The sequence below is a fragment of the Entelurus aequoreus genome, linkage group LG14, assembly GCF_033978785.1.
Source record: "Entelurus aequoreus isolate RoL-2023_Sb linkage group LG14, RoL_Eaeq_v1.1, whole genome shotgun sequence".
In the NCBI taxonomy this organism is placed as follows: Eukaryota; Metazoa; Chordata; class Actinopteri; order Syngnathiformes; family Syngnathidae; genus Entelurus; species Entelurus aequoreus.
In genome coordinates this window covers 20,112,585-20,139,490 of record NC_084744.1, presented here as the reverse complement: position 1 = coordinate 20,139,490, position 26,906 = coordinate 20,112,585, and the positions used below count along the sequence as shown (strand labels likewise).

At 40.3% G+C, this 26,906-nt stretch overlaps 1 protein-coding gene across 1 annotated transcript in view; it reads left to right on the top strand.

The window, feature by feature from the left end:
- The first annotated feature begins 5,717 nt into the window (after positions 1 to 5,717).
- Positions 5,718 to 26,906, top strand: part of LOC133664494 (ATP-binding cassette sub-family C member 4-like) — a 112,182-nt gene continuing 90,993 nt past the window's right edge. Inside the window, exons 1-15 of the mRNA XM_062069161.1 lie at positions 5,718 to 5,921; positions 10,315 to 10,425; positions 17,741 to 17,861; positions 17,952 to 18,176; positions 18,245 to 18,334; positions 19,387 to 19,550; positions 19,611 to 19,736; positions 20,478 to 20,727; positions 20,809 to 20,916; positions 21,061 to 21,150; positions 21,219 to 21,410; positions 21,525 to 21,619; positions 21,683 to 21,769; positions 21,860 to 21,956; positions 24,853 to 25,047. Of these exons, the coding sequence (XP_061925145.1) occupies positions 5,848 to 5,921; positions 10,315 to 10,425; positions 17,741 to 17,861; positions 17,952 to 18,176; positions 18,245 to 18,334; positions 19,387 to 19,550; positions 19,611 to 19,736; positions 20,478 to 20,727; positions 20,809 to 20,916; positions 21,061 to 21,150; positions 21,219 to 21,410; positions 21,525 to 21,619; positions 21,683 to 21,769; positions 21,860 to 21,956; positions 24,853 to 25,047 (2,025 nt within the window). The 5' untranslated portion in view covers positions 5,718 to 5,847. The remainder of the gene's footprint in view (positions 5,922 to 10,314; positions 10,426 to 17,740; positions 17,862 to 17,951; positions 18,177 to 18,244; positions 18,335 to 19,386; positions 19,551 to 19,610; positions 19,737 to 20,477; positions 20,728 to 20,808; positions 20,917 to 21,060; positions 21,151 to 21,218; positions 21,411 to 21,524; positions 21,620 to 21,682; positions 21,770 to 21,859; positions 21,957 to 24,852; positions 25,048 to 26,906) is intronic.

Below are 26,906 nucleotides of genomic sequence, written 5' to 3'. Positions count from 1 at the left end.
TTGCCTGCTTTTAGAATTGAAGGTGCTCAACACAATCACCCCCAAGGCAGGTAAATTACACTTTGGACAAGTGTTTTCACTGAGATGATTTACGGATAGGACATCTCTCATGGCCAAGGATGGTCACAGGGGGCCGCGCAAGTCAAACAGTAATCAAAGTCTCAGCTGGGAGTTAGTTATTACATTTTGGTAATGCCAAAATAGCTCCTTTGTGTACCCCTACAAAGAATAATAATGAGTAAGCTTCAGTAGAAGCAATGCGACAAAGTCCAGTTTCGGGTACATCACTCATTCATTTCAGGAAACTGAAATATTGACCAAGTGAATGACTAATCATTTCCAATTGAAGGGCAGGACATCATGCATAATCTCTAAATTAATAAATACAACATAACTATTTAACTTAATTGCTCCGCAGGGCTACATTTTCAGGAAGCTACTATGTCATAGCAAGGCTCTGCTATGTCATCCAATAGGTACATCACCAAAAGGCTAATATAGTCATAAAAAGTCACACATTAATATTAATCAATCATCCATCCATCCATCCATCCATTTTCTACCGCTTAATCCCTTCTGGGTCGCGGGGGGCGCTGGAGCCTATCTCAGCTACAATCGGGCGGAAGGCGGGGTACACCCTGGAAAAGTCAATCAAAATGTATTTATGTAGCCCTAAATCACGAGCATCTCAAAGGGCTGCACAAGCCACAACGACATCCCCCCCTGGTTATGTTTGTCCATGGTGGGGCCAGCAGGGGATCATCTTGAGTGGAGCCAAGTCAGCAGAGCAGAGACGTCCCCAACTGATGCACAGATGAGTGGTCCACCCCGGGTCCCGACTTTGAACAGCTAACGCATCATCTGTGGTCACCTTATAACCTCTCCACTCAGTAGAAGTAAATGCTTCTACTGAGGTAGCATCTCTAACTGTTGCCGGGAGGGCATTCCAGAGTACTGGAGCCAGAATAGAAAACGCTCTATAGCCCGCAGACTTATTTGGGGCTCTGGGAATCACTAATAAGCTGAAGTTCTTTGAACACAGATTTCTTGCCGGGACATATGGTACAATACAATCAGCAAGATAGGATGAAGCTAGACCGTGTAGTATTTTATACATAAGTAGTAAAACCTTAAAGTCGCATCTTAAGTGCACAGGAAGCCAGTGCAGGTGAGCAGTGGCGCCGCTAGGGATTTTGGGCCCCATGAAAAGAATCTTTACAGGGCCCCCTGTATTATAATTTCATCATCATTAGGGGCCTCTCTGGGCCCCCCTCCATCATGGGCCCCTAGAATCTGTCTCCTTTACCCCCCCATTTTCAGCGCCCCTGCAGGTGAGCCAGTATAGGTGTAATATGATCAAACTAATACAGAAGCACTACACTACACTCCAATTCACAAAGAGTCCACAGTTCTGCCCGCATCCTCCAATCATTTGTGGCAGCTTTGGGGTACTTTGAAGACTGCCAGCAACTTCCAATTTGTCGACAAACCGGAGCAACGCTTACTCCAATCTGCAGATGTCCTGGTGTCATAATTCCGAATAGTTGGATATCTTCACGTCTTCCACCCTGCCCACAGACTACTGGAAGGTGTCCTCGTTGGACGGGACGGTCATCACCACAGCGACCTATTGGTCCAACCTGTGGAAGACGTGCGTGACCGACTCGACAAGACAAGACAAAGAAGCAAGCAGGAGAGATAAGGGAGAGGAAAGGGGAGTGTCCGCCCTCGATGAGCGCCATTGAGAAAAAGGAACAATGTGGGGTACCTGCAAAGGAGGAAGTAAGAACCTTCCTCTAGAACCCACACTTCCTGCCCTTGGTCTCTCTGACGGCAGAAGGAATGAGCGCCTGGCATCCGCTTCTTGAGGGGGAGGGGGGGCACAGCTCTTTTCTGCAAGGCCTCCAGATCCTCAACCTCTTGCGGCCGGGCCGCCTCCTGCGCTATGCCCAACATGGCCGATGCCTCCACTATCCTCTCCAGTGGGTCTGCCGGCGACGCCACTACCCTCTCCAGTAGGTCTGCCACCGACGCCACTATCCTCTCCAGTGGGTCTTCCGCCGACGCCACCATCCTCTCCAGTGGGTCTACCGCCAGCTCCAGCCTCGCCTCCGGCACCTGTCAGATCCTGCCTCGTCTCCGGCACAGCAGTCAGCTCCAGCTACCCCAGTGGGTCTTCCAATGGCGCCACCGGCCCAGCAGTCTGCATCGGCTCGACCACCAGCCCAGCGGTCTGCTTGCCTGGCGCAAGAGCGTCCATCAGGCGCTCAGGGCCTGCCTCCTCTTCGGCTACGTATGTGGCCAATTCATGGACGCCCTGCGCGCCATCAGCAACGACGCCCAGGATTTGGGTGTAAAACTCTTTAGCTGCTGAGGTTCTCTAGTTGCTCACTTCCGCCTTCTTGTCGGCCAAAGGTGTTGCCAGTGCATGGACGCCACCCTCGCCAGCTGCAACGGCATTCAACTCGCCGCCGCCACCTGACTTGTCCCAGATGGAATCGAGGACATTTAGCCTGGTAACCCGCCGCCAGCGCCTCCCGCCACCCTCCCATGATTTTGGCCTAATTTTTTATTTTTTGTTCTGGTTTGGGACATCTGGAATCCGTCCTTTGAATGGGGGGGGGGGGGGGGGGGGGGGGGGGTACTTTGTCCCACTAGGTCATATTCTGTGTTTGTTAAGTATTATTTTCCTTAGTTCAGTGCTCATTTGCTCCTTTGCTTACGTTTTTTTGTTGCTAGGTGGCTGATGATTTGCACCTGCGTTGTTTTTTGATTAGCGTCTTCGCCTGTTTTCGGCCCTTAATCACTCCTCCTTTATATTCTGGTGTCATGTGTAACTCTTGGTGGCACGCTTGGTTTTCCTGTGTTTTTGCCGTAATCTATAAATTAAATATTAATTCTTACCTGCAAGCTGACTGAGGTCCTCCGCGTCGATGGATTCGCAAACACCACAACATGCCAGCATACGACAGATGGAAGTGTTTGGATGTTTTTAGAGCGCTCTATACAAGGTGGAATAGAGGAACTCCCGTTGGCTTCTTTGTTAGCTGACTTTTGCTAACGTTTACTTACAATTTAAAATGCATTTAAAAAAACCAACGTGTTTTTGTCTTATATAAGGATTGAAAATAATAGGCCAAATAAAACAATAAATACAGTTCCCCTTTGATTAACATATTTGTGATTAATTTAGTTTATTTATGTTAGCACGACATAATTTGATTTTAATTTATTTTTTGAGTTATTTAGAAGTACCTTCTTATGCAGCATATTATTATAGTAAATAATCATCTCTGTGATTAACACACGGTTTAATATCATTTGAAAAGGTTGTTAATAGATATAATTATTGAATACAATTAAAATAGCTGAAAAGTTGGGCCCTGAGGTGTAAAAGGTTAGGAACCCCTGGTACATATGACCTGCACATTTCCTTTTTAGTGACAGAACACTCGTCAAAACTCTTTGTATATCTAATATGATAGTCCCAAAGATTTTAAACAAACACATGGGCCAATGTGATGTCATTCACAGGCTGGATTTAGCCTATATAAGCTACTGTTTAAACAGGTGGAGACCAAAGTGCGGCCTGGGGGCCATTTGGTGCCCGCAATTATTTTTTTAAACGGCCCGTGGCACATTCTAGAAATATTATTGCAAAAAAAAAAAGGGAGAAAAAGCTTACAGATGAAATGTAACGAAAACAAAGTTGCAATGTTGATTCTATAACAAAAAGCTGCCAACTGGCTTTTTTCAAAACAAACTAACAAACAAAAGAAACAAAAAAAAAAATTATGAACACTTATAATCGACAGATGGATATAAAGTTCAGCTAGATATTTAGGTGTTGAAAGTAAAAATAAATAAATCAATGCATGACTGATTTGTAACACTTTTATAAGTGGGGCATTTTTAGCTAAAAAAATAATAGTACATCAAAATCAATGTTGTTATTTATTATATACCATTTCAAGGCTCCAATTACTCGAATTATTCAAATATTCCACTTTTTTTTTAAATATAAATTGAAAGAGTAAATGAAACCAAATTTCTAGGTATAATGCTTGATGATAAATTTAACTGGAAATCTCATGTAAAAAATATACAACATTAAGTAGCAAGAAACACGTCAATAATGAATACAGCAAAACATGTTGTAGACCAAAAATCACTCCATATTCTCCACTGCTCGCTAGTGTTACCATATCTGAGTTATTGTGCAGAAATATGGGGAAATAACTACAAAAGTACACTTCATTCATTAACGGTGTTACAAAAAAGATCAGTTAGAATAATACATAATGTTGGATATAGAGAACATACAAACCCTTTATTTATTGAATCAAAATACTGAAATTCCACGACATAGTGAATTTGCAAACAGCTAAAATTATACACAAATGAAACTATAACCTGCTACCCAAGAATGTACAACAATTCTTCTCAACAAAAGAGAAATATAACCTTAGAGAACATTTTTATTTAAAACATTTGTACGCACGTACAACACTTAAAACCTTCAGTATATCAGTATGTGGAATTAAATTATGGAATGGATTAAGCAAATAAATCAAACAATGTACTAATATGATCCACTTCAAGAAACTCTTCAAACTTAAAGTGTTTACAAAGTACAAAGAAGAAGAACCATGATAAACATTCTGAATTTATCTTATCTATCCATTCATTTTCAAGATAATCTTACTCATCTCACCATATGAAATATAACTTCACCAATTATTATTTATTTTTTGTTATTACTTATGGAGTATATTGTAAATAAATGGAGAACAGGAAGTGAACAAATGTTTTAGCAACTGCTATGTAAAGGAAGAGGGGTATGATTAAATGAGCTCTGCTTCTTCCTACTCCTTTCGAACATGTTAAATAGAGGAACTGGAAATTGTGATGTATCATGTTGTATGCATGAATGTTCCAAACAAACTCAAACTCAACTCAACTTTAAAAATATTGTGTGTGTGTTGGGGGATATCTATTGCATATGTTGTGTTTTTGCCATAACAACTGAGTTTTCTTTTTTTTTTAAATGGCATAAAACATCGACATTTAGATCTGAAGTCCAGAGATTTAAGCTTTGACATTGAAAAGTAATCGTATACATGACTTATTGTAATGGTTTTGAAAATGGAAAATGTCAAAAATGGCACCCGCGTGCTTTGATTTCTCAGTGTGCTGACCACAGTGAAAAGGGTTTGGTTTAAACAAACAACGTATTTATAAATATGAAACAATTATCTCCTAGCAGTTCAAACTATTTGACAACATTTTTACCAATCATTTCGCCATTCATTCCAAATAAAGCGTTTACTTTCAAATATGTCATTTATCTATGACGTCAACGTTATTTCGGCGTCACAGCACGTTTTCTGCCTGCCGTTCTCTCATTCACCAGCAGATGACGCCACACTTTACCGCACGCGTCACCTCTGTCGTACTAGTAATCACGTCTGATTTAAACACATATTCATGTCCTACTCCTCCTGGCTTACTGTTTATATCTGCAACATTTGGTATGTTTTACCACTTCCAGTGTACTTTCGGTTTCTGCGGCGGCGGCGGTGGTGGTGGATTTCCCGCCTGAGTTAAGTAGCCCTTTTGTTGATTGACACCTGTGCCAGGCAATCACAGCAGATCATGGGCGTGGCTACCGTGCATATATACGCCCCCTGCACGCGCCGCTTGCCTGTCCCACCGGCTGCTTTCGAGCATCGTTAACTGCTGCTAACAGATGTAATATTGACATAAACTCGCCAACAACTCTTTTTTTTTTTTCTTACTTTCTCCTAGTTTGGCAGCAGAGAAGTATCCGTGTTGCCTTCCAGCAACATGGAAACCCGGCGGAGAGACACCAGGGATAATCCGTCGGTCAAGGCTAATCTTCTTTCCAGGATTTTTTTCTGGTAAGAAACAGCAGTGTTTGACAGACACACACACATTCTTGTATTTGTCTCCTTCTTGAGACCTCCGAAAAATGCCTACCTCTTTAGGACCAGCCTTTCTATATATATAAAGATTTGTATTTACAACATTGATAATATATACATACTATGCAAATATAAAAAAGCTTGTTGTGAAAAATGAGTTGGAATTTCACAAGAAAAAGGTCACCATTTCACATGAAAAACGCAGAATTTTGGCAGTATTATAATAAAAGTCGTCATTTTACTCAACGCAAGTCAAAATTTTACAAGAAAAACTGAACATTTGTGCAATGTTATGATAAAAGTTGTAATTTCACTCAATAACAGTCGCAATTTTACAAGAAAAGCTTAAAAAGTTGACAATTTTATGAAAAGAGTCGTAAATTTACTCGACAAAAGTCACAAATTTAAAAGAACTTAAAAATGTTGGCAATCTTATAATAGTAATCGGAATTCTTGGCAAAATTATGACAAAAGTCATAATTTTACTCAAAAAAAGGCACTATATTACAAGGACAAAAAAAAGGCAATATTCGGATAAAGGATAAAAATAATTTTATATGACAAATGTCACCATTTTGCATTAAAAAGTAATTATTTTACATAAAAAAAGTCATAATTTTACGAGAACATATTGCAATATTACAGAAACAGAAATAATATAAGAAATTGTTCCCAATTTTATAAGAAAAAAGTCGACACATTGTGAGAAAAAGACTGCTTTTAGTTAATTTATTTTGGGGGAAACTTTTTGTTTGTTATTTAATCTTCATTATTTACTTCGTTATTACAGTATGTCTCTATGTACATATTTATTTTATTCTTTTAATTAATTTTGGCCAAAGGGGGAGCATTTTAATTTCTTACACACACTTGTTATTTCATATATTGACCAGAGAGTGAGCACTTTTAAAACAGTCAATTTGAAAAATCCCTCCTTTTTGGGTCCACCCTAAATTTGATAGGTTTCACCACCAGGGGTGCAAATGAGACATTCTCTATTAGATGAAATGGTTCTCCGTATTGGGACCATGATTTATGTCCTAACTTGTTCACCGGTCCTCATATGGAAGGTACTTTTCCTTGGGGAGCAATACAAGAACACACACACACACAATTCTATTTGTTACCTTCTTGAGACCTCCGAAAAATGCCTACCTCTTTAGGACCACCCTTTCTAGATATATAAAGATGTGTATTTACACCATTGATAATATATACATACTATGCAAATATAAAAAAGCTTGTTGTGAAAAATGAGTTGGAATTTCACAAGAAAAAGGTCACCATTTCACATGAAAAACTTAGAATTTTGGCAGTATTATAATAAAAGTCGTCATTTTACTCAACGCAAGTCAACATTTTACAAGAAAAACTGAACATTTGTGCAATATTATGATAAAAGTTGGAATTTTACTCAATAACAGTCGCAATTTTACCAGAAAAGCTTAAAATGTTGGCGATTTTATGAACAGAGTCATAATTTTACTCGACAAAAGTCACAATTTTATAAGAAAACTTTAAAATTTGGGCAATATTATAATAATAATCTGAATTTTACTTGGCAACATTTTTACTCAAAAAATGTCACTATTTTACAAAAACATTGGCAATATTGTGATAAAAGTCAGAATTTTCTATGACAAATGTCACCATTTTGCATTAAAACGTAATAATTTTACATCCATCCATCCATTTTCTACCGCTTGTCCCTTTTGGGGTTGCGGGGGGTGCTGAAGCCTATCTCAGCTGCATTCGGGCGGAAGGCGGGTTACACCCTGGACAAGTTGCCACCTCATCACAGGGCCAACACATATAGACAGACACAGTGACGTGCAGTCAGGTGAGGCAGGTGAGGCGGGGCCTCACGTGCCATCATGGAAAGAAAAAAAATTTAAAAAGAAAAAAATATATATTATACTATAAAGTTATTTTCCATTTAACTTCACCAGTTTTAGATTATTTTTATTCAAAATCACTGAATTTTCACATTTGCCGTTCAAATACTGAGAAGAGAGTTGCGGTGATCAGCAGCCATTTGAGGCACGTCACTGAGTTGAGCCTCACCATGGATTGCGCAATGACTCGGCTAACTGCTGGCCTGCTGTGCAGTGAGACCGTATTGCTATATGAATTATATTATACATTTCCATAGTTTAGTTAGCTGAGGTATATAATGTACAGTGTATTTTGTCAAAAACTGTATGTGTGTAACGTATTTCTTGTGCTGAGCAATCATAAAACGGCTGCAAAAGACACACTGTGTGAGGCTCGCAGTAATCCCGCCTCCTGGTGGTAGAGGGCTGTAGTGATCCCAGAGATCATTCTTGTGACTACTCGGCTGCAGAAGAAGTGACAACAAGCAGCAACAGTTAGCAGCGATTGTTTATTTTTTCCTCTTGCCTGGATTATTAACATGGAGGATTACATATCTAAGATAAAACTGTTTTCTAAACTGGACTTTCAATCGAAGCAGGAGGTAATACTTAAAGGAAGATATCCATCGAGACAGAGAGACTTTTAAAACTGAAGAAAGATAAGGAAGACTTCTATAAACAAGTTATCGATGCTTTTGTTCAAAAGGAGCTGCGCATGGACTTAATTTATAAGTAAAGGTAAGACCATAATAAAGTTTTTTTTATTAAATGTGCTTTTTTGTGTGCTACAGTTTGTATGTGTAAAGTTAAAGTACCAATGATTGTCACACACACTAGGTGTGGTGAAATTTGTCCTCTGCATTTGACCCATCCCCTTGCTCACCCCCTGGGAGGTGAGTTGTGCAGTGGGCAGCAGCGGCGCTGCGCCCGGGAATCATTTTTGGTGATTTAACAACCAAATCCAACCCTTGATGCTGAGTGCCAAGCAGGGAACAATGCTGGTATGAGCTTTTAAACATAAACCGTTAACTGCTGCCAATCAAATGGTGAATAAGATACTCTTTAGGGTTCATATGTTTGTAAATCTGACTGATGAAGTCAGTGCCTCACCAGTCATGAACCTCACCGCACGTCACTGGACAGACAACATTCACACACTCGGGCCAATTTAGTGTTGCCAATCAACCTATCCCCAGGTGCATGTCTTAAAAAGTAATAATTTTACGAGAAAATATTGCAACATTACAGAACCATAAAGAATATGAGAAATTGTTCCCAATTTTATAAGAAAAAAGTCGACACATTGTGAGAAAAAGACTGCTTTTAGTTCAATTTTTTTATTTTAAATTTTTTGTTTGTAATTGTTTTTTAATCTTCATTATTTACTTAAAAATATGACAGTATGCCTCTATATGCATATTTTTATTTACTAATTTTGGCCAAATTGGGCACATTTAAATTTCTTACACACTTGTTATCTCATATGTTGACGAGAGGAGGAACACTTTTACAACCGACACTCAGTCAATTTGAAAAATCCCTCCTTTTTGGGACCACCCCAATTTTGATAGATTTCACCACCAGGGGTGCAAATGAGACATTCTCTATTAGATGCAATGGTTTTCCGTATTGGGACCATAATTTATGTCCTAACTTGTTCACACCTCCTCACATGGAAGGTACTTTTCCATGTTGATGTCTCAAGAAGGGTAGAAATACAAGAGTACACACACACACACACACACACACACACACACACACACACACACACACACACACACACACACACACACACACACACACACACACACACACACACACACACACACACACACACACACACACACACACACACGCACACACAAAGCACATGTTTTAATGTTCACAGTTAATATTTATCTTAGAATAAAACATTCAAGTAGCCACACTTAGTGTAGTGTCCAATGAGCCAGCTAATGCATAAATAGGCTCATTGGACACTACACTATTTTTTAATGTTGCTTATCATTCACAATCCTTATGTAAGACAAGAGCACAGGTGTTCTACTGATAAATAAGTGAGCAAAAGTTTGCTTACAAAGGAGCCTGTGGGTCATTCTATTCTGCCTATAAAGGGCTTACAAAACATCTAACAACTTTCATCAAGGTTTTATCAGTGGCGGGCCGTGCTTTTCCAAACTAGGCCTTCAGTGATGTCTTCAATGATTACCTCTCAAAATACCATCATTGATGTCACCACATGACCATTGCTGGAGAAATACTATGAAGAAACACATTTACGCACTACTGGGCATTGTACAAAACGGGCGCATTTAAAAATCAATAAACCCGCATCAGCAATTAAAAACATCTTATGTGTTAAATAAGATATGATCATAAACTTTAGTTCACTTACAATTCTGTTTATTATTGTTTCGGGTTGCCACACATTGTTTTGTGCATAAATATGATTGTTTTTTAAATTCATGTACTGACTTTGTGAATTGGTTTTGTAGTTGGTTGAATCCCTTGTTCAGAATCGGCCACAAGAGGAGGCTAAGAGAAGATGACATGTACAAGGTTCTTCCCGAGGACGCATCGGACAGACTTGGGGATGAGTTACAATGGTAAGACAGAGACTCTTCAGTCCCTCCAGGATTTTGCAATGTCGCAATCCGGCCATCCATCCATCCATCCATCCATCTTCTTTCACTTATCCGAGTTCGGGTCGCGGAGGAAGCAGCCTAAGCAGGGAAGCCCAGACTTCCCTATCCCCAGCCACCTCGTCCAGCTCCTGCCGGGGCATCCCGAAGCGTTCCCAGGCCAGCCGGGAGACATAGTCTTCCCAACGTGTCCTGGGTCTTCCCCGTGGCCTCCTACCGGTTGGACGTGCCCGAAACACTTCCTTAGGGAGGCGTTCGGGTGGCATCCTGACCAGATGCCCGAACCACCTCATCTGGCTCCTCTCCATGTGGAGGAGCAGCAGCTTTACTTTGAGCTCCCCCCGGATGACAGAGCTTCTCACCCTATCTCTAAGAGAGAGCCCCGCCACCCGGTGGAGAAAACTAATTTCAGCCGCCTTTACCCGTGATCGTGTCTTTTCGGTCATAACCCAAAGCTCATGACCATAGGTGAGGATGAGAATGTAGATTGACTGGTAAATTGAGTTTTGCCTTCCGGCTCAGCTCCTTCTTCACCACAACGAATTGATACTTAGTTCGCATTACTGAAGACGCCGCACCGCTGCGCTTGTCGATTTCACGATCCACTTTTCCCTCACTCTTTAACAAGAGTCCAAGGTACTTGAACTCCTCCACTTGGGGCAAGATCTCCTCCCCAACCCGGAGATGACACTCCACCCTTTTCAAAATCGGGCCAATTCAAGCAAATTTGACAAACCGCCAAAAATTAGGCACGGCCTCGCAACTTTCTCTGATGCCCGCAATTTCTCTGCACATTTTGGCCAATCTGCGTTATTTTCACCAATCAAATTTATATACTGAATATTGTATTTTATTTATATATTAGTTTAACATTTATTTATCAAATAAGACAATCAAGAACATACTTTCATTTGCAATGCTGACCTAGCAATGAGACAGTGCTTATATGACTGAGATATTAAAGTGTGATGGTAACCTCTCATCATCTCGTTTACCAACAAAAATTGACGCTATACATTGCTCTCAACAGTTCACAAATGCTCTTAAACCTGTTGGAACATAAATGAATGTTTAAGATGAACAAGCACTTTTTAAGCGTAAACATACACAGAGAATGTCTGCAACTTTTGGACGACAGCAGACAGTGGTAAATCAGAAAAACCTTTGGTGGTGTACTTCTATAATTATAATTAATTATGACTATTATTAGTCATACATAATTAAAACATTACAGTAATTTGACAATAACCTTTGAGTATCTATATAGAGAGACTAGTGTTGTCCCGATACCAATATTTTGGTACCGGTACCAAAATTATTTAGATACTTTTCGGTACTTTTTGGTACTTTTCTAAATAAAGGGGACCACAAAAAAAATTGGCATTATTGGCTTTATTTTAACAAAAAATCGTACGGTACATTAAAAATGTTTCTTATTGCAATTTTGTCCTTAAATAAAATAGTGAACACACAAGACAACTTGTCTTTTAGTAGTAAGTGAGCAAACAGGCTTCTAATTTAGCGGCTGACATGCAGTAACATATTGTGTCATTTTCCATTCTATTATTTTGTCAAAATTACTAAAGACAAGTGGTAAAAAATGAATTATTAATCTACTTGTTAATTTACTGTTAATATCTGATTACGTTCTCTTTTAACACGTTCTATCTACACTTCTGTTAAAATGTAACAATCACTTATTCTTCTGTTGTTTGATACTTTACATTAGTTTTGGATGATACCACAAATTTGGGTATGAATCCGATACCAAGTCGTTACAGGATCATACATTAGTCATATTCAAAGTCCTCATGTGTCCAGGGACGTATTTCCTGAGTTTATAAATCAATCAATCAATCAATCAATGTTTATTTATATAGCCCTAAATCACAAGTGTCTCAAAGGGCTGTACAAGCCACAACGACATCCTCGGTACAGAGCCCACATACGGGCAAGGAAAACTCACCCCAGTGGGACGTCAATGTGAATGACAATGAGAAACCTTGGAGAGGACCGCATATGTGGGTAACCCCCCCCCCCCCCCCCCCTCTAGGGGAGACCGAAAGCAATGGATGTCGAGTGGGTCTGACATAATATTGTGAAAGTCCAACACATCAGCGAAAGTCCAGTCCATGATGGGGCCAGCAGGAACCATCCCGAGCGGAGATGGGTCAGCAGCGTAGAGATGTCCCCATCCGATGAACAGGCTAGCGGTCCACCCCGGGTTGGGAGCAGAGTAGAAAAGAAAAGAAAAGAAACGGCAGATCAACTGGTCTAAAAAGGGAGTCTATTTAAAGGCTAGAGTATACATAATGTAAATTTTAAAAAAAACTAAAGATGTGATGCCAAAAAATGTTGTTGTAATCATAGTAGTATCGACTAGATACGCTACTGTACTTGGTATCATTACAGTGGATGTTAGGTGTAGATCCACCAATGGTGTTTGTTTACATTTTGACGCTGGTAAGCTTCGGTGTGTAGTGCAACATGTTTAGCTATTCCTCGAACTGCAGGGATAATACTTGTAAGAAACTTACTTTATTTGTCGCCATGGAGGCGAGGATTAGTGATTTAGAAGTAGCTTTCAGAGGCGGTATAGTAACGAATATGATTCATTAGTATCGCGGTACTATACTAATACCGGTATACCGTACAACCCTAAGAGAGACTATGGACAACTCTGTTTCAGAGTTGGTCACAAACATGGCGCTCTGTAGTCACGTGAGGGGCTTTTGACCAATCAGATAGTATGGCCAGAAAATCTCTTAAATAGTTGGTTAAAAGCCCCTCACGTGACGAAAGAACGCCATGTTTGTAACGTACCCTGAAACCAAGTTGTGCATAATCTCTCTATTGACGGCTCTGCTGAGTATGTGCTTTTACTGCCATCTGGTGTCTACTTGTAAGTCTGGTATAAAATGAGGAAAACATCAATAAAGTATTTGTTTTCCATTTTATGTTGAAATCCTGTGCTTTTTAGGTTAACGCTACAATGAACACTTAAAATATTGATAAAAAAATTCATAAAAGCACAAGTTGATTCAAAAAATGCCTCAAAATATCGCAACTTTGCAAATTCAGTCATTTTAGGCTGAAACAATAAATTAAAAAAAGCCAGCGAAATCCTGGAGGGACTGACTCTTGAACTGTATTCGTTTATAAACTTTCATGACATGTAAGGCGTATTCATCGAAACATGTATTAGCTTCTTTAAAGCTAAACGCTAACGCCATAATTAGAACTCCATCCATTTTTTTACCAAACCACTTGTCAAAGATAGGGTAAACTTGAGTATGTCCTGGTTAACTTCAAGTGAGAAGCTGGGTACACCCTGGACTTGGTCGCAAGCTACTGGCTAGGCACATATGGACAATGAATCACACCTGTGGATACATGGGAGGAAGCCAGAGTAACCGAAGAAAACCCACGCACACACGGGAGCATCCAAACGCCACACACAAATGCCCAAACAGAAATTTGAACCCTCAATTTTCCGATTGTGCGGCCAACAAGCTAACCGCTAGTCCACAATGCAGCCAATTAAAAACTTAAACAGTGGTACTTCAACTTAAGAGTGTTTTGAGATAAGAGCTGTCTTTCGGCTAATTGTTATCCTTTCAGTTTTAATCAAACATTTAAAATACAAACATCTCCATCATAAGTTGCTCTAGCAAATGTCAGTGAAACCCGTAAGATCCGACCACAACATCTGGTCTTACTTGCTACCTAGAGATACATGACATTTATTGAAATTAAAGAAATAAATCCTCAAAAAAACATGACAGAGTGTGTAGTTGACTTGACAAAGCAATTTAAGCATATCCCAGCTAGTCTATACCATACTGAAGCAGAATGAGTAACACCAGCCAATAATGCTAAAATAATATCAAAATGGCTGACATATCCATGAAAATATGGAAAAGCTGCTGATGGTGTGTTTGACCGCAAAGCAGCTGGAAGGAGATAAGTCCACTCTCCAGGGTAAAGGCTGTACATTATTAACACATTACTTCATAAAACTACTGTAGTTGTTAGTAGTACTTTTTTCCATTTAAAAGGCACATGTTAATATTTAGTTGTCAGGGGGTGGGAAAGCACCAATTAAATTGATTTCAGTTTTATTTAATGGGAGACGTTGATTTGAGATACAAGTGTCTTGAGTTAGGAGTGCCATCACAGAACCACTTAAGATCATAATTTAAGGTACTATACATTGGTTCGATAAAACATCAATATCTTCACCCATTTTATGGGAAATAAGATATAAACACAACACAATAAAACATCTGTTCTCATTAGAGTCAAAGGTGAGTAGGAGCCTATCCCAGCTGACTCTGGGCACATATAGTATAGACAAACCAACATTCACACTTTATTGACACCTATGGACAATTCCTAGTCCCTAGTTGTACTTGGGGAAATACAGTGTAGGCACAGGGAGAACGTGCAAAAACTCCACACAGTGTAGATACACAATCAAACACTTTTGTGCAAATAACCGACTGGTGCAGCTACAAAATTGTCATAATATTGTGCCTCATCCTGATTGGAGCTAATCTATTCAAAAGGGCTGTGAGCAGGTCACTGTGCAGCAAACTACAACCACAATACTGAACACTGCCAACGTTCTTATCTTTGAAAGTGCGTCATTTTCGATGCAGCTTTTGGATCGGATCTAAGGTGTACCTATTGTGTGCAAAAAGTTAATTTGGTACACATGTACGTCCTCAGGCCTCTCTCCCTCTTTGAGGAAAGTTGATATCACAGTTGATAATGTGCTTGAAGTTCAGCCCACCTATATATAGAAAGTACCGCTCAGCATGTGACAAAAACAAGGCTGTTCTTTCCACACTCTTCTCACTATTTGGGAGTGAGACATTTTAAGCAATCAATTTGCCTGAATATCTTTTGGTATATTGTAGTCAGCAGGTCATGTCCAAGCTGAGATGCGATGTCTCACGCATTTACAGATGGCATTTCTGTTTGTAGTGCTGTCTGCCTAATAGGCTAGTTTGTCAGGTATGCTTGTGACGCAGTAATATGGTTCTCTCAGCAGCGACTGGAGTCGAGGACCCTCAGTCACACAGCAGTTGAACTCCGTGTGACCGCTGGTGTTTTGTTTCATTGCTAAAATTATTTGCTAGTGAGGCACCCACAGTTTTCTGATAATGGCAATGAACTGTACTTGACTGCACAGACAATAAATGAAAATGCCCCTCATAAAACTATTCAATTGAATAGTTCAGTGTTTTTCAACCACGGTGCCGTGGCACACTAGTGAGATACAGTCTGGTGTGCCGTGGGAGATTTATCAAATTTCACGTATTTGGGTTAAAAATATTTTTTGCAAGCCATTAATTATAGTGTGCAAATTATGTGTTGTTTTTGAGTGTTGGTGCTGTCTAGAGCTTGGCAGAGTAACGTGTAATACTCTTCCATATCAGTAGGTGGCAGCCGGTAGCTAATTGCTTTGTAGATGTCGGAAACATGGTTTTTCGTGATCACAATATGAAGACGACAGCGGGAGGCAGCGTGCGGGTAAAAAGGTGTCTAATGCTTAAACCAAAAATAAACAAAAGGTGAGTGTCCCTAAGAAAAGGCATTGAAGCTTAGGGAAGGCTATGCAGAATGAAAGTAAAACTGAACGGGCTACAAAGTAAACAAACAGAATGCTGGACGACAGCAAAGGCTTACTGTGGAGCAAAGACGGCGTCCACAATGTACAGTACATCCGAACATGACATGACAATCAACAATGTCCCCACAAAGAAGGATAAAAACAACTGAAATATTCTTGATTGCTGAAACAAAGTAGACGTGGGAAATATCGCTCAAAGGAAGACATGAACTGCTACAGGAATATACCAAAAAAAAGACAAAAAGCCACCAAAATAGGAGCGCAAGACAAGAACTAAAACACTACACACAGGAAAACAGCAAAAAACTCAAAATAAGTCACGGCGTGATGTGACAGGTCATGACAGTAGACCTACTTTGAGACAAGAGCTATAGTGATGCATGGTTGGTTATGGTTTAAAGTCCATTCATGCATCCATCCATTTTCCACCGCTTGTCCCTTTCGGAAGTCATATCCAACAATTGCGACAATTTTTTGCTGTCAACTGAGTTTCGTTTTTTAATGATTTCTGCTGGTGGTGTGCCTCTGGATTTTTACGACGCAAAAAATGTGCCTTGGCTCAAAAAAGGTTGAAAAACACTGGAATAGTTCAACTGTTTCAAGTCACTTGTTGCTAGGAAAAAAATGTGGTGCACAAGAACAGGGAGTTGGCAGACACATGTTTTTTTTTTTAAACAGTATCAAAAGCATACAAACGAACATTCCCATGAATAAATATTGTATAATCCATTCATCCATTTTCTACCGCTTGTCCCTCTTGGGGTCGCGTAGGTGTCTGGAGCCTATTCCAGCTGCATTCGGGCAGAAGGCAGGGTACACCCTGGACAAGTCGCCACCTCATCGCAGGGCCAACACAGATAAACAGACAACATTCACATTCTTATTAATCTTCCATAAATGCAGATTAATCCCGCAATATATTTTGAGTGCACACCTTAATCTTAACCGCGAATGGGTTACCTGAAAGGCGGCGTAGGTTATATGGTCAGTGATCAGGTTAATGCAGGGGTGCCCAAACCGTTTGCATGCAAGGGCCAAAGTGAAAATGTGCCAGCAATTTTTACCATGCATGGCTGAGGAATTTAACCTAATTCCGCCATATATCAATACAAGGTAGTAGAGATCGTCAGATTCAATAGATGTCAACTATAAGCCTGTAAAAAAAAACCACTATAGATCAGTGTCTTACAAACTTTTTATCTCAGAAAACACTTGGCCCTCCAAGTGCCACTATATTGACAAATAATAAAATGCAGTAGCGTAGTAGGCCTAAGTATTCATTAAAAACAAGGAAGAGGTTTCATTTAAATATACTTTTTAAGTATATTTAATATTTCTTGGGCACTGTAATATTACACACAGTGCACAAACATCAACATATTTACAGACTTTGGCGTACGACTAGATAAAGCCCACGTCCCACTTGGTACACGTACCACAGTTTGAGAATACCTGCTATAGATTTCACAGTAAAAAACTGGCAGCTCAGTCACCAGAATTTTACTGGGAAATGTAGTGTTTTTTTCCACCATATTACTGTATTTGAAAATTATGAATCAATATAGAATCAGAAGTAGATAAAAATTGCAATTTGGATGTGAATCTATTTTTGAGCTCCCCTAATGTTTATGCTTTTCCAAGGTACTGGAACCAAGAAGTCAAGATGGCAGCAAAAGATCTGCGCCAGCCCAAACTTACCAAAGCCCTCATTAAGTGTTACTGGCGATCGTACGCTCGCATTGGAGTATTCATCTTCATAGAGGTATCATGCAACTACTGGTATTCATCCTAAAGAGGGCATATATACTTTTTATTAAGCATATTTTATTGTTTTATTTACTCAATTTACCAGGAAAGCATCAAATTAGTTCAGGCGTGGCTACTTGGGAAGGTAATTGAGTACTTTGAGAAGCCCAACGCCAGAAGCCCAGCTGCAGTCTACGAGGCCTACGGCTATGCGGCTGGCATCGCCATGTCCACCTTTTGGGCGGCTCTGCTCCACCATCTCTATTTCTACCAGGTGCAAAGAGCAGGCATGAAAATCCGCGTGGCCATGTGTCACATGATCTATCGTAAGGTCAGATCTATCAAGACACATCTGCATCGTAAGAACAACACTGTTGTAACACATTTGTTCTGCCACAGGCTCTCAGTCTTAACAACACAGCGCTAACAAAGACAACGACGGGACAAATTGTCAATCTATTGTCCAATGACGTCAACAGATTTGATGAGGTAATTATCTGGAAATAGCTTTTCTTGTTTTACGTATGCAAATTAGTCAGAATCCAATGTGTTCCTATCAAGAGCTGATATACAGTACAATGGTGGTAATGCTCAGTTTAGATTGACACTGTCAGTGGGGTTTTAACCAGAAATGCTTGGTTGTAAGTGGCTACAATATATGCCACTGGTCAAAAAACACATTTTATCAAGAATAAATATATTTTTACATGTAAAGAAACAATGTAAAACACATATAAATGACAAATGAAATGAACGTTCCACGTCACTTTTACCTTTTGGACTCTTGTCGGCATGTTCGGACGCTATCCTCATACTTTACTGTGAGTTCTGTCTTAAATAAAGTTTCTCATCTTTATCAACGTGCTGGCACTTGCAACTTTCTTTGGACCAATAGTAAGTCAATTTGCAGCTGTGTGCAATAATCAAAATCACAGCGATTGAGTCACCAATGCATGGGATTCTTTGTTTGGGCACTCTGTTCCGCTGACTACCTTGTCGCGTACAATGTTTGGCCGTACGATAACTGAGACAACATGCGAGAAGTGTGGCAAAATTTGGGCAACATTTAGTAGAAAACCGGGCAACATATACTTGAAAACCGATTCAAAGAAAGGTGTCACTGTATGTTCCTTTATCCCGGTTACGTTCCAGATTCCCCTGTGGTAAGTGAACTTCTGCAATGAAAAGACGCTATTTTAGGATTTATATGAATATTTTATACATTCCAAGCTTTCCACACAGTTCATACACTATTAAACCTACATAATTTATAGGTACTTAAATCTTAACGGTATTCCAAAGTGCTTTAAAATCCTTGATGCACTGAGATGCGTGAGTGAACGGCAAAGTACCGAGGGAACACTTTATTAGCTATGTTTATGAAAGGAGTAATCATAAATGAATATCTCCTTGACAGTGTCAGTCAGAACTTTGCATGACTTTCTTTGATAAGGCAGACTTTTTGCCATTAGATTCTGAAGGTATTTGTGTGATAAAAGAGTATATGCACTGCACATTTATATTACATCCTTGTCTCCTAGGTAACTTTGTATCTACACTATCTGTGGATTGGTCCTCTGCAAACAGCCATGGTGATAGCATTGTTGATGTATTGGATCGGCCCATCATGCTTCGCGGGAATAGCCGTCATTTTTGTTCTGATCCCAGTGCAGACCATGTTTGGAAGACTGTTTTCCACTCTGAGGTTTGTAGCCATCAAATGTACTGAACTTTATGTTGGTTATGAGTGTTTCTGCTGTTGTAGGGCTGAAACTGCAGTCCTGTCTGATGATAGAATACGCACAATGAGCGAGGTCATCACTGGGATACGTGTTATAAAGATGTGTGGGTGGGAGAAAACTTTTGCTGCTCTTGTGGATGAAGTCAGAAGGTAGGTTGTTTTTAAATCTAATTCATCCATGTCTTTCCAACCAATGCCTCTTTTTCACTGCACATAACCTCTCAGAACTACCCTGTCCATTGGAACCCATACATGGGAGTTAATCCGGCCACTGGTAGATAGAGCCATCTTCTGTATTCTACACTTGGGCGAGTCTTGCATGGCGCATCCACGTTGCAGTAGCACTACCTCAGTTCAAGTCGGGACCCAGTCTTGCAGGGTATAATGCAAACATGAAATGTGAAGATCAAGTGGAAGAGGTGTCGTCATCCAACTACTGTGAAGGCGAATGAAAGCACCTGATTCCTTGAGTTTCTGCTTCTTTTGGCAAAGGCTAAGTTGAAGTGTCCCTGGGTCAACCTAACAGCTGTAAAGTCGGACGAAGGCTGCAAAAAGTGTCAACTTTAGTTGTCCTTGTTCTCTATGTCATCGGACTTAGTTGGTTTGTGAAGTACTGTGTGTTTTTGTGGCGTGCACCATGATGCACATGTCAAACTCACTCACACTCAAGCATTTTTCTCTATCAGAATGGACTCATTTCCGATGGCAAATTGCTAGTTGCTCATTGGTCCAGAATCTGAACACATGCTAATGTTAGCTTACTCTAAAGTATTATACCCCACAGTCTACATTTTGCTGCAGTTCTTTGTTTTTTTCATGCCTCCAGTGTCCTGATGTGGCATAGATTTCACAGGTTCGCATTTACTGACACCTTTTTGTGTTACCATGCAGAATGGAGATCTCCACGGTAATGAAAAGTTCCTACCTGCGTGGCTTGAACATGGCATCCTACTTCGTGGCCATCAAGATCATCATCTTCATCACTGTTTGCGTCTACGTGCTGACAGGCAACCAGCTGTCTTCCAGTACCATCTTCATGGCCATGTCCCTCTACGGCGCCATCAGACTGACCATCACACTCTTCTTCCCTTATGCCATCGAGAAGGTGTCTGAGTCCCTCATTAGCATCCGCAGAATCAAAGTAAGTCCAACACAGGCTTATATCGACACTTTAAAATACTTGTATTGCATATTACCACTGAGGTACACTGATTCTTGTCAGACCTTTCTCCTTCTGGATGAAGTTGCTCCTCAGCATTTGGGGCTTCCTGTGGCAGAGAAGAAAGACGCTATGTTGAAGATTCAGGATTTGATTTGCTACTGGGACAAGGTATTGGAACAAATATATCATTATTACCTCAAATAGTGGTATGCTGTACCCAAGTTAACAAAATATTGTCTCGTGTAATTGTATAGGAGGAAATATAGTGAACCTAAAATCTGCTGACTGGCTAAAAGTAGTATATTCTCACAGATTCAAGAGGCTCCAACCTTGCAGAATGTGTCTTTCAACGTGAGGCCCGGTCAGCTGCTTGTTGTAATCGGTCGTGTTGGATCAGGGAAGGTAAACGTGCCATCACGTGGAACACTTAACTTGACACTAAAATGGTAACTTGATTCCTTGTGTGTCAGTCTTCGCTCCTCAGTGCCGTCCTGGGAGAGCTGAGTCAGGAAAGCGGTGTGGTCAAAGTCAGGGGCGCTCTGACTTACACTTCCCAGCAGCCCTGGATTTTACCCGGCACCATTCAAAGCAACATCCTGTTCGGCAAAGAGCTTAACCGCCAGAAGTACGACAGAGTCCTGAGAGCGTGTGCCCTCAAGAGAGTGAGAACCGCTCGTTAATCCTCTTCTCCATCGAGCTATGGACGCTGTAGCTTGTAGTAAGTCCACTCTGTCTCTAAATGACTCGGTAAAGGGCTGCGTTTGGATCCTGTCCAGGACATGGAGCTGTTGCCAGGAGGCGACTTGACATCGGTCGGAGACAGAGGGTCTAACCTGAGTGGAGGACAGAAGGCGAGGGTCAGCTTGGCCAGGTGGGCACGCTAACAAAGCACAACACCTTTTCTCTTTTTTGACTCTTTAAGTGTACTTTTCAGAGCAGTGTACCAGAATGCAGACATCTACCTGCTGGATGACCCTCTCAGTGCTGTGGATGCTGAAGTGGGCAAGCACATCTTTGAAGAGTAACTCAATAATAATCTAATAAATACAATCTGATACAGGAGCGAGATCAATGATTATAATCCTGCATGTTCTAACTTGTGCACATTTAGATGTATCTGTGGACTTTTAAGGAACAAGCCGCGCGTTCTGGTCACTCATCAGCTGCAGTATCTGAAGGCTGCACATCAAATTGTTGTCTTAAAGGAGGTGAGTATGATATTTTATCCATATTTAGAAGTTTTGTTAAGAAAATGTATAAAAAATATTAAGTCAGTCAGTCATCACTTCACATTGATTCCTACACACAGTGGTACCACAACTTTCGAGCAGTTTGGGATACAAGCAGCCTTGAGCCTCGTGAAAACCACAGTAACCCCCCGTAAGATCATCTGCTCTTACTTGCTGGCATTCGATCGAAATAACTTGGTTTTCCAACCATTGGAAACCACTAGTCGTGGTCCAGCTACCACAGCCTGCCAGCTTAAGTTGGCAATGTCCTCTGTTGGCACTGCTGTGGCTTGCTCTACCTATGTTTCTGCTTCCTGCACACACCTGAAGCTGTCCTGGATGCGGTGTCCACGTGGTGTCCTCCTCATCGGCCCTGCTGCTGCCCAGTCTAGTGTGATAGTGACCCTCCCAGTACATCACCTGAAAAGCGTCCACACTTCTCCTCCACTACTATGATTGTGAGAGATGGTATAACTAGGAATATTCACTTTTTTAACATCATTGGGCCCCATTCAGCAATAAGTTCCTAACTTTTCCTCTTATATTTCTTCCCAAGTGATTTCCTAAGGAGTCCATTCAAATTCATGACGTGTTCTTAAACACCCAAATTGTTCCCACCTGCTGTTCTTAAGTTGCTGAATGCCAAATGGTTAGCGCGTGCCTGTCTATCATAATTTGCATATAAACACGCCCTTAATTCCCCATATGAGGGCACAATTCCGGCGGAAAAGTTGAACATCTAACACATGGGAAAACACAAACAGATTACAGAAGAGAAATTCGTATTTTCCCGCAGGGGAAATACATAATGTCAAAACGTAAGTTTAAGAAAGGGGGGACCGCTGAGGTAGCCTCGAAGTGGTCAAATAAATATTCGTCACTTCGGGCAAATAGGTCTACATGGTGGTGAAATATGCGCTCCCTCCCAAGGGCACGATCTGCGGCATCTTGCAGTCGCAGCAAGAGTGTGTGTGTGTGTGCGCGCGCCTGTCTGCCTGTCTTGTCTATATCTATCTTTATCCATCTATGATATTAATTTAACATTAGACAATAAAAGGAAGGGAACTTGTCACACTTAAGAACAAATAGGCCACCCTAAGAGTGCTCTGGAGCACTCGTAGATTTTGTTCTTACCTACAAACAAATCCCAGCTAACAAAACATTGGTAAATACAAAAATCTCCTTAAAAACTTCGTAAGTGGGCCTAAGAACAACATTTGTTCTTAAGAACGGTTGCTGAATGGGGCCTATTGCTCACTGCTATCCCCGCCTTATTGACCAGCCTTCCCTATTCTGTAACTCGGCTCATTGTCATGTTTGATTTAATGAGACGGCAAGTTGCCGATCAGTACAGATCAAAAATAATTTGGACGTCCTTTTTAGAGGTGAATGCTTTACATTATTATTACATAACTTAGTAAAACTACTAAAATTGTTTGTAGTATATTCACAGATTAAATTGATTTCAATTAACTTTTCAATGGGAAAAGCTGATTTGAAATACGAGTGTTTAGAGTAGGGTTGTACGGTATAGTATAGTACCGCAATACTAATGAATCATTTTCGGTACTATACAGTCTCTGAAACGTACCGGTCCCGCATCCCCCCGCACCCGTGTCGAAGTCACGTCGTGACATTGCTGGTTTTACGAGCAGAGAAGCATGTTCCGCAGCGCACAATCACGGAGTACTTACAAACAGACACAGTGTGTAGACAGAAAAGGGAGGATGGACACATTTTGGCTTAAAAAGTAACGATAAAGCTGAAGTTATAACACTGAAACGCCCTCAGGAAGAGGTGCTTTAAGACATGGCTAGCTAGCTAGCAGCTAACGTCCATCCGCCGTCGGCAGTGTCTTAGCTACTTCTAAATCACTAATCCTTGTCTCCATGGCGACAAAGTATTTTCTTACAAGTATCATTCCTGCAGGACGAAGAATAGCTAAACATGCTTCACTACACACCGTAGCTCACCGGCAACACAATGTAAACAAACACCATTGGTGGATCTACACCTAACATCCACTGTAATGATACCAAGTACAGTAGCATATCTAGTCGATACTACCATGATTATGTCGATATTTTTTGACATCACAACATCTTCTTTCGTTTAAAAAAAATGTATATTATGTTTATAAACTCAGGAAATATGTCCCTGGACACATGAGGACTTTGAATATGACCAAGTATGATCCTGTAACTACTTGGTATCTGATTGATACCCAAATTTGTGGTATCATCCAAAAATAATGTAAAGTATCAAACAACAGAAGAATAAGTGATTATTACATTTTAACAGAAGTGTAGATAGAACATGTTAACAGAGAAAATAAGCAGATATTAACAGCAAATAAAAAAGTAGATTAATAATTCATTTTTTACCACTTGTCCTTAATAATGTTGACAAAATATTAGCATGATAAATGACACAATATGTTACTGCATATGTCATCAGACTAATTAGGAGCCTTTGTTTGTTTACTTACTTGTTTACTAAAAGACAAGTTGTCTAGTATGTTCACTATTTTATTTAAGGACTTAACTGCAATAAGAAACATGTTTAATGTACCCTAAGATTTTTTGTTAAATGCACATTTTTTTTGGTCCCTTTATTTAGAAAAGTATCGAAATAATTTTAGTACCGGTACCGGTACCAACATATTGGTATCGTTACAACACTAGTTTAGAGTTATGTGCTTGGTCATGGAACCAATTAAGGCTTGTTATTTGAGGTACTACTGTAAGTCAGTAAGCTGAATCATATGTCGTACACGTCTATACACATTTTCAAACTACAAGTATATAGTTAATATCGTTTACTATTGTGGTGGTAGTTTGAAAATTAAGTTAATACATTTTGTCATGTTTGTCAGGGTCAAATGGTGGTAAGTGGTACTTACGGCGAGCTGCAGAGCTCTGGTCTGGACTTCTCCTCGCTCCTCAAAGAGGAGGAGAGTCAAGAGGAAAGACAGAGCATCGCCTTTCGCTACCCCCGTACGCTCTCTGATGACTCTGTGTCCATGTCCTCCTCCCACTGCTCTCTGATGGAGGAAGAGCCACTCACACTGGTGGGTACTACTGGAGTGTTAGGTTCTACAATTGCAATCGTTAGGTAGTAACTTAACATTACAGTATGCTTATTATTATGGTTATATTATACTGCTCATACTGATTAGCTGTTATCTAATATTTTGCTCCTCTTATGGATCTGCCCTTGTGTAAATATTTTTCTCAGCATGATTCAAGGCAGTTGTACACTAATATGTTGAGTCGAGCCAGTTAGTGGATGTCAGAGATTTACACGAGTCATGGCCAAATAGTTTTGTGAGTGACTTAAATTATTACAATAATTATTCTGCCTCCTTATTTTTTAAGAAAACATTTATGTGTCTGTTATTCTGTATCCTGGAAAAACAAGCATTTTTTGTGCGGGTGACAACAATTAAAAATTAAGCAGAATGTTATTGAAGCATAACATTTAAAATTCCTCCCAAAATGTTTGGCCATTCTTGTACAGGTGCATTTAAATACATCAGAATATAATGTAAAAGTTACTTTTTTTCGTTTTAATTTATATACAGTACTGCAGTTCAGGTTAGACTAAGAGGCCCAGGAAACCCCTTAGTGTTTGCATTTAACTTGCTGATCAGAGCACAACACCAAAGAGTATGCAGTATTAAAATAAATCATTGCTAAGTTTAGGCCCTGCGATGATGTGGCGACTTGTCCAGGGTGTACCCCGTTTTCCGCCCGAATGCAGCTGAGATAGGCTCCAGCACCCCCCGCAACCCCGAAAGGGACAAACGGTAGAAAATGGATGGATGGATGAGCACCCCCGCGACCCCGAAAGGGACAAGCGGTAGAAAATGGATGGATGGATGGGCATACTTAAGTTTATAAAGAATGTTTTAAGACTATGTTTTTATAATGGGATTAATTTAGTGTATTTAACTACCTGTGAGCTAATATCATCAAAAGTAAGACATTAATACTTAAAGTTAAAAGTTAAATTACCAATGATTGTCACACACACACACGAGTTGTGGCGAAATTATTCTCTGCATTTGACCCATCACCCTTGTTCACCCCCTGGGAGGTGAGGGGAGCAGTGGGCAGCAGCGGTGGCCGCGCCCGGGAATAATTTTTGGTGATTTAACCCCCAATTCCAACCTTTGATGCTGAGTGCCAAGCAGGGAGGTAATGGCTCCCATTTTTATAGTCTTTGGTATGACACGGCCGGGGTTTGAGCTCACAACCTACCAATCTCAGGGCGGACACCCTAACCACAAGGCCACTGAGTAGGTCGCTAAGTTTATAAATATTGAACTTTTTAAGACTTATGTTTTTAGAATGGGATTAATCTTGTGTATTTAACTAGTATCATTAAAAGTAAGACATTAATACTTCATCGTGTGGAGGGAATCTTCTGTATATATTAAACATCTGAAATAAATAGACTTGTCCATTATGCACTTGTAGATGTGAAGCTCTGGTCAGACTACACTAAGTCTGTCTTTCGAAAAAAAGTTGTATTTTTTTCTAGAAAATTGTCGCAATATGAAGAGACCAAATTTGTTGTTTTTTTATTATTCTTATACATGCCTGCTGTACATCATTTGAGTAGTATAATTGATCCTAATGCAGTCATACATTTGTGTTTACGGTTTTTGTTGTGACGAAACGGGAGCTGAGCCAGAAGGCAAAGCTCTCGGTCTACCGAGCTATCTACATTCCTACTCTCACCTATGGTCATGAAGTGTGGGTAATGACCGAAAGAATAAGATCGCGGATACAAGCGGCCGAAATGAGTTTCCTCAGAAGGGTGGCTGGCATCTCCCTTAGAGATAGGGTGAGAAGTGCAGTCACCCGAGAGAGACTCGGAGTAGAGCCGCTGCTCCTTCGCTTGGAAAGGAGCCAGCTTAGGTGG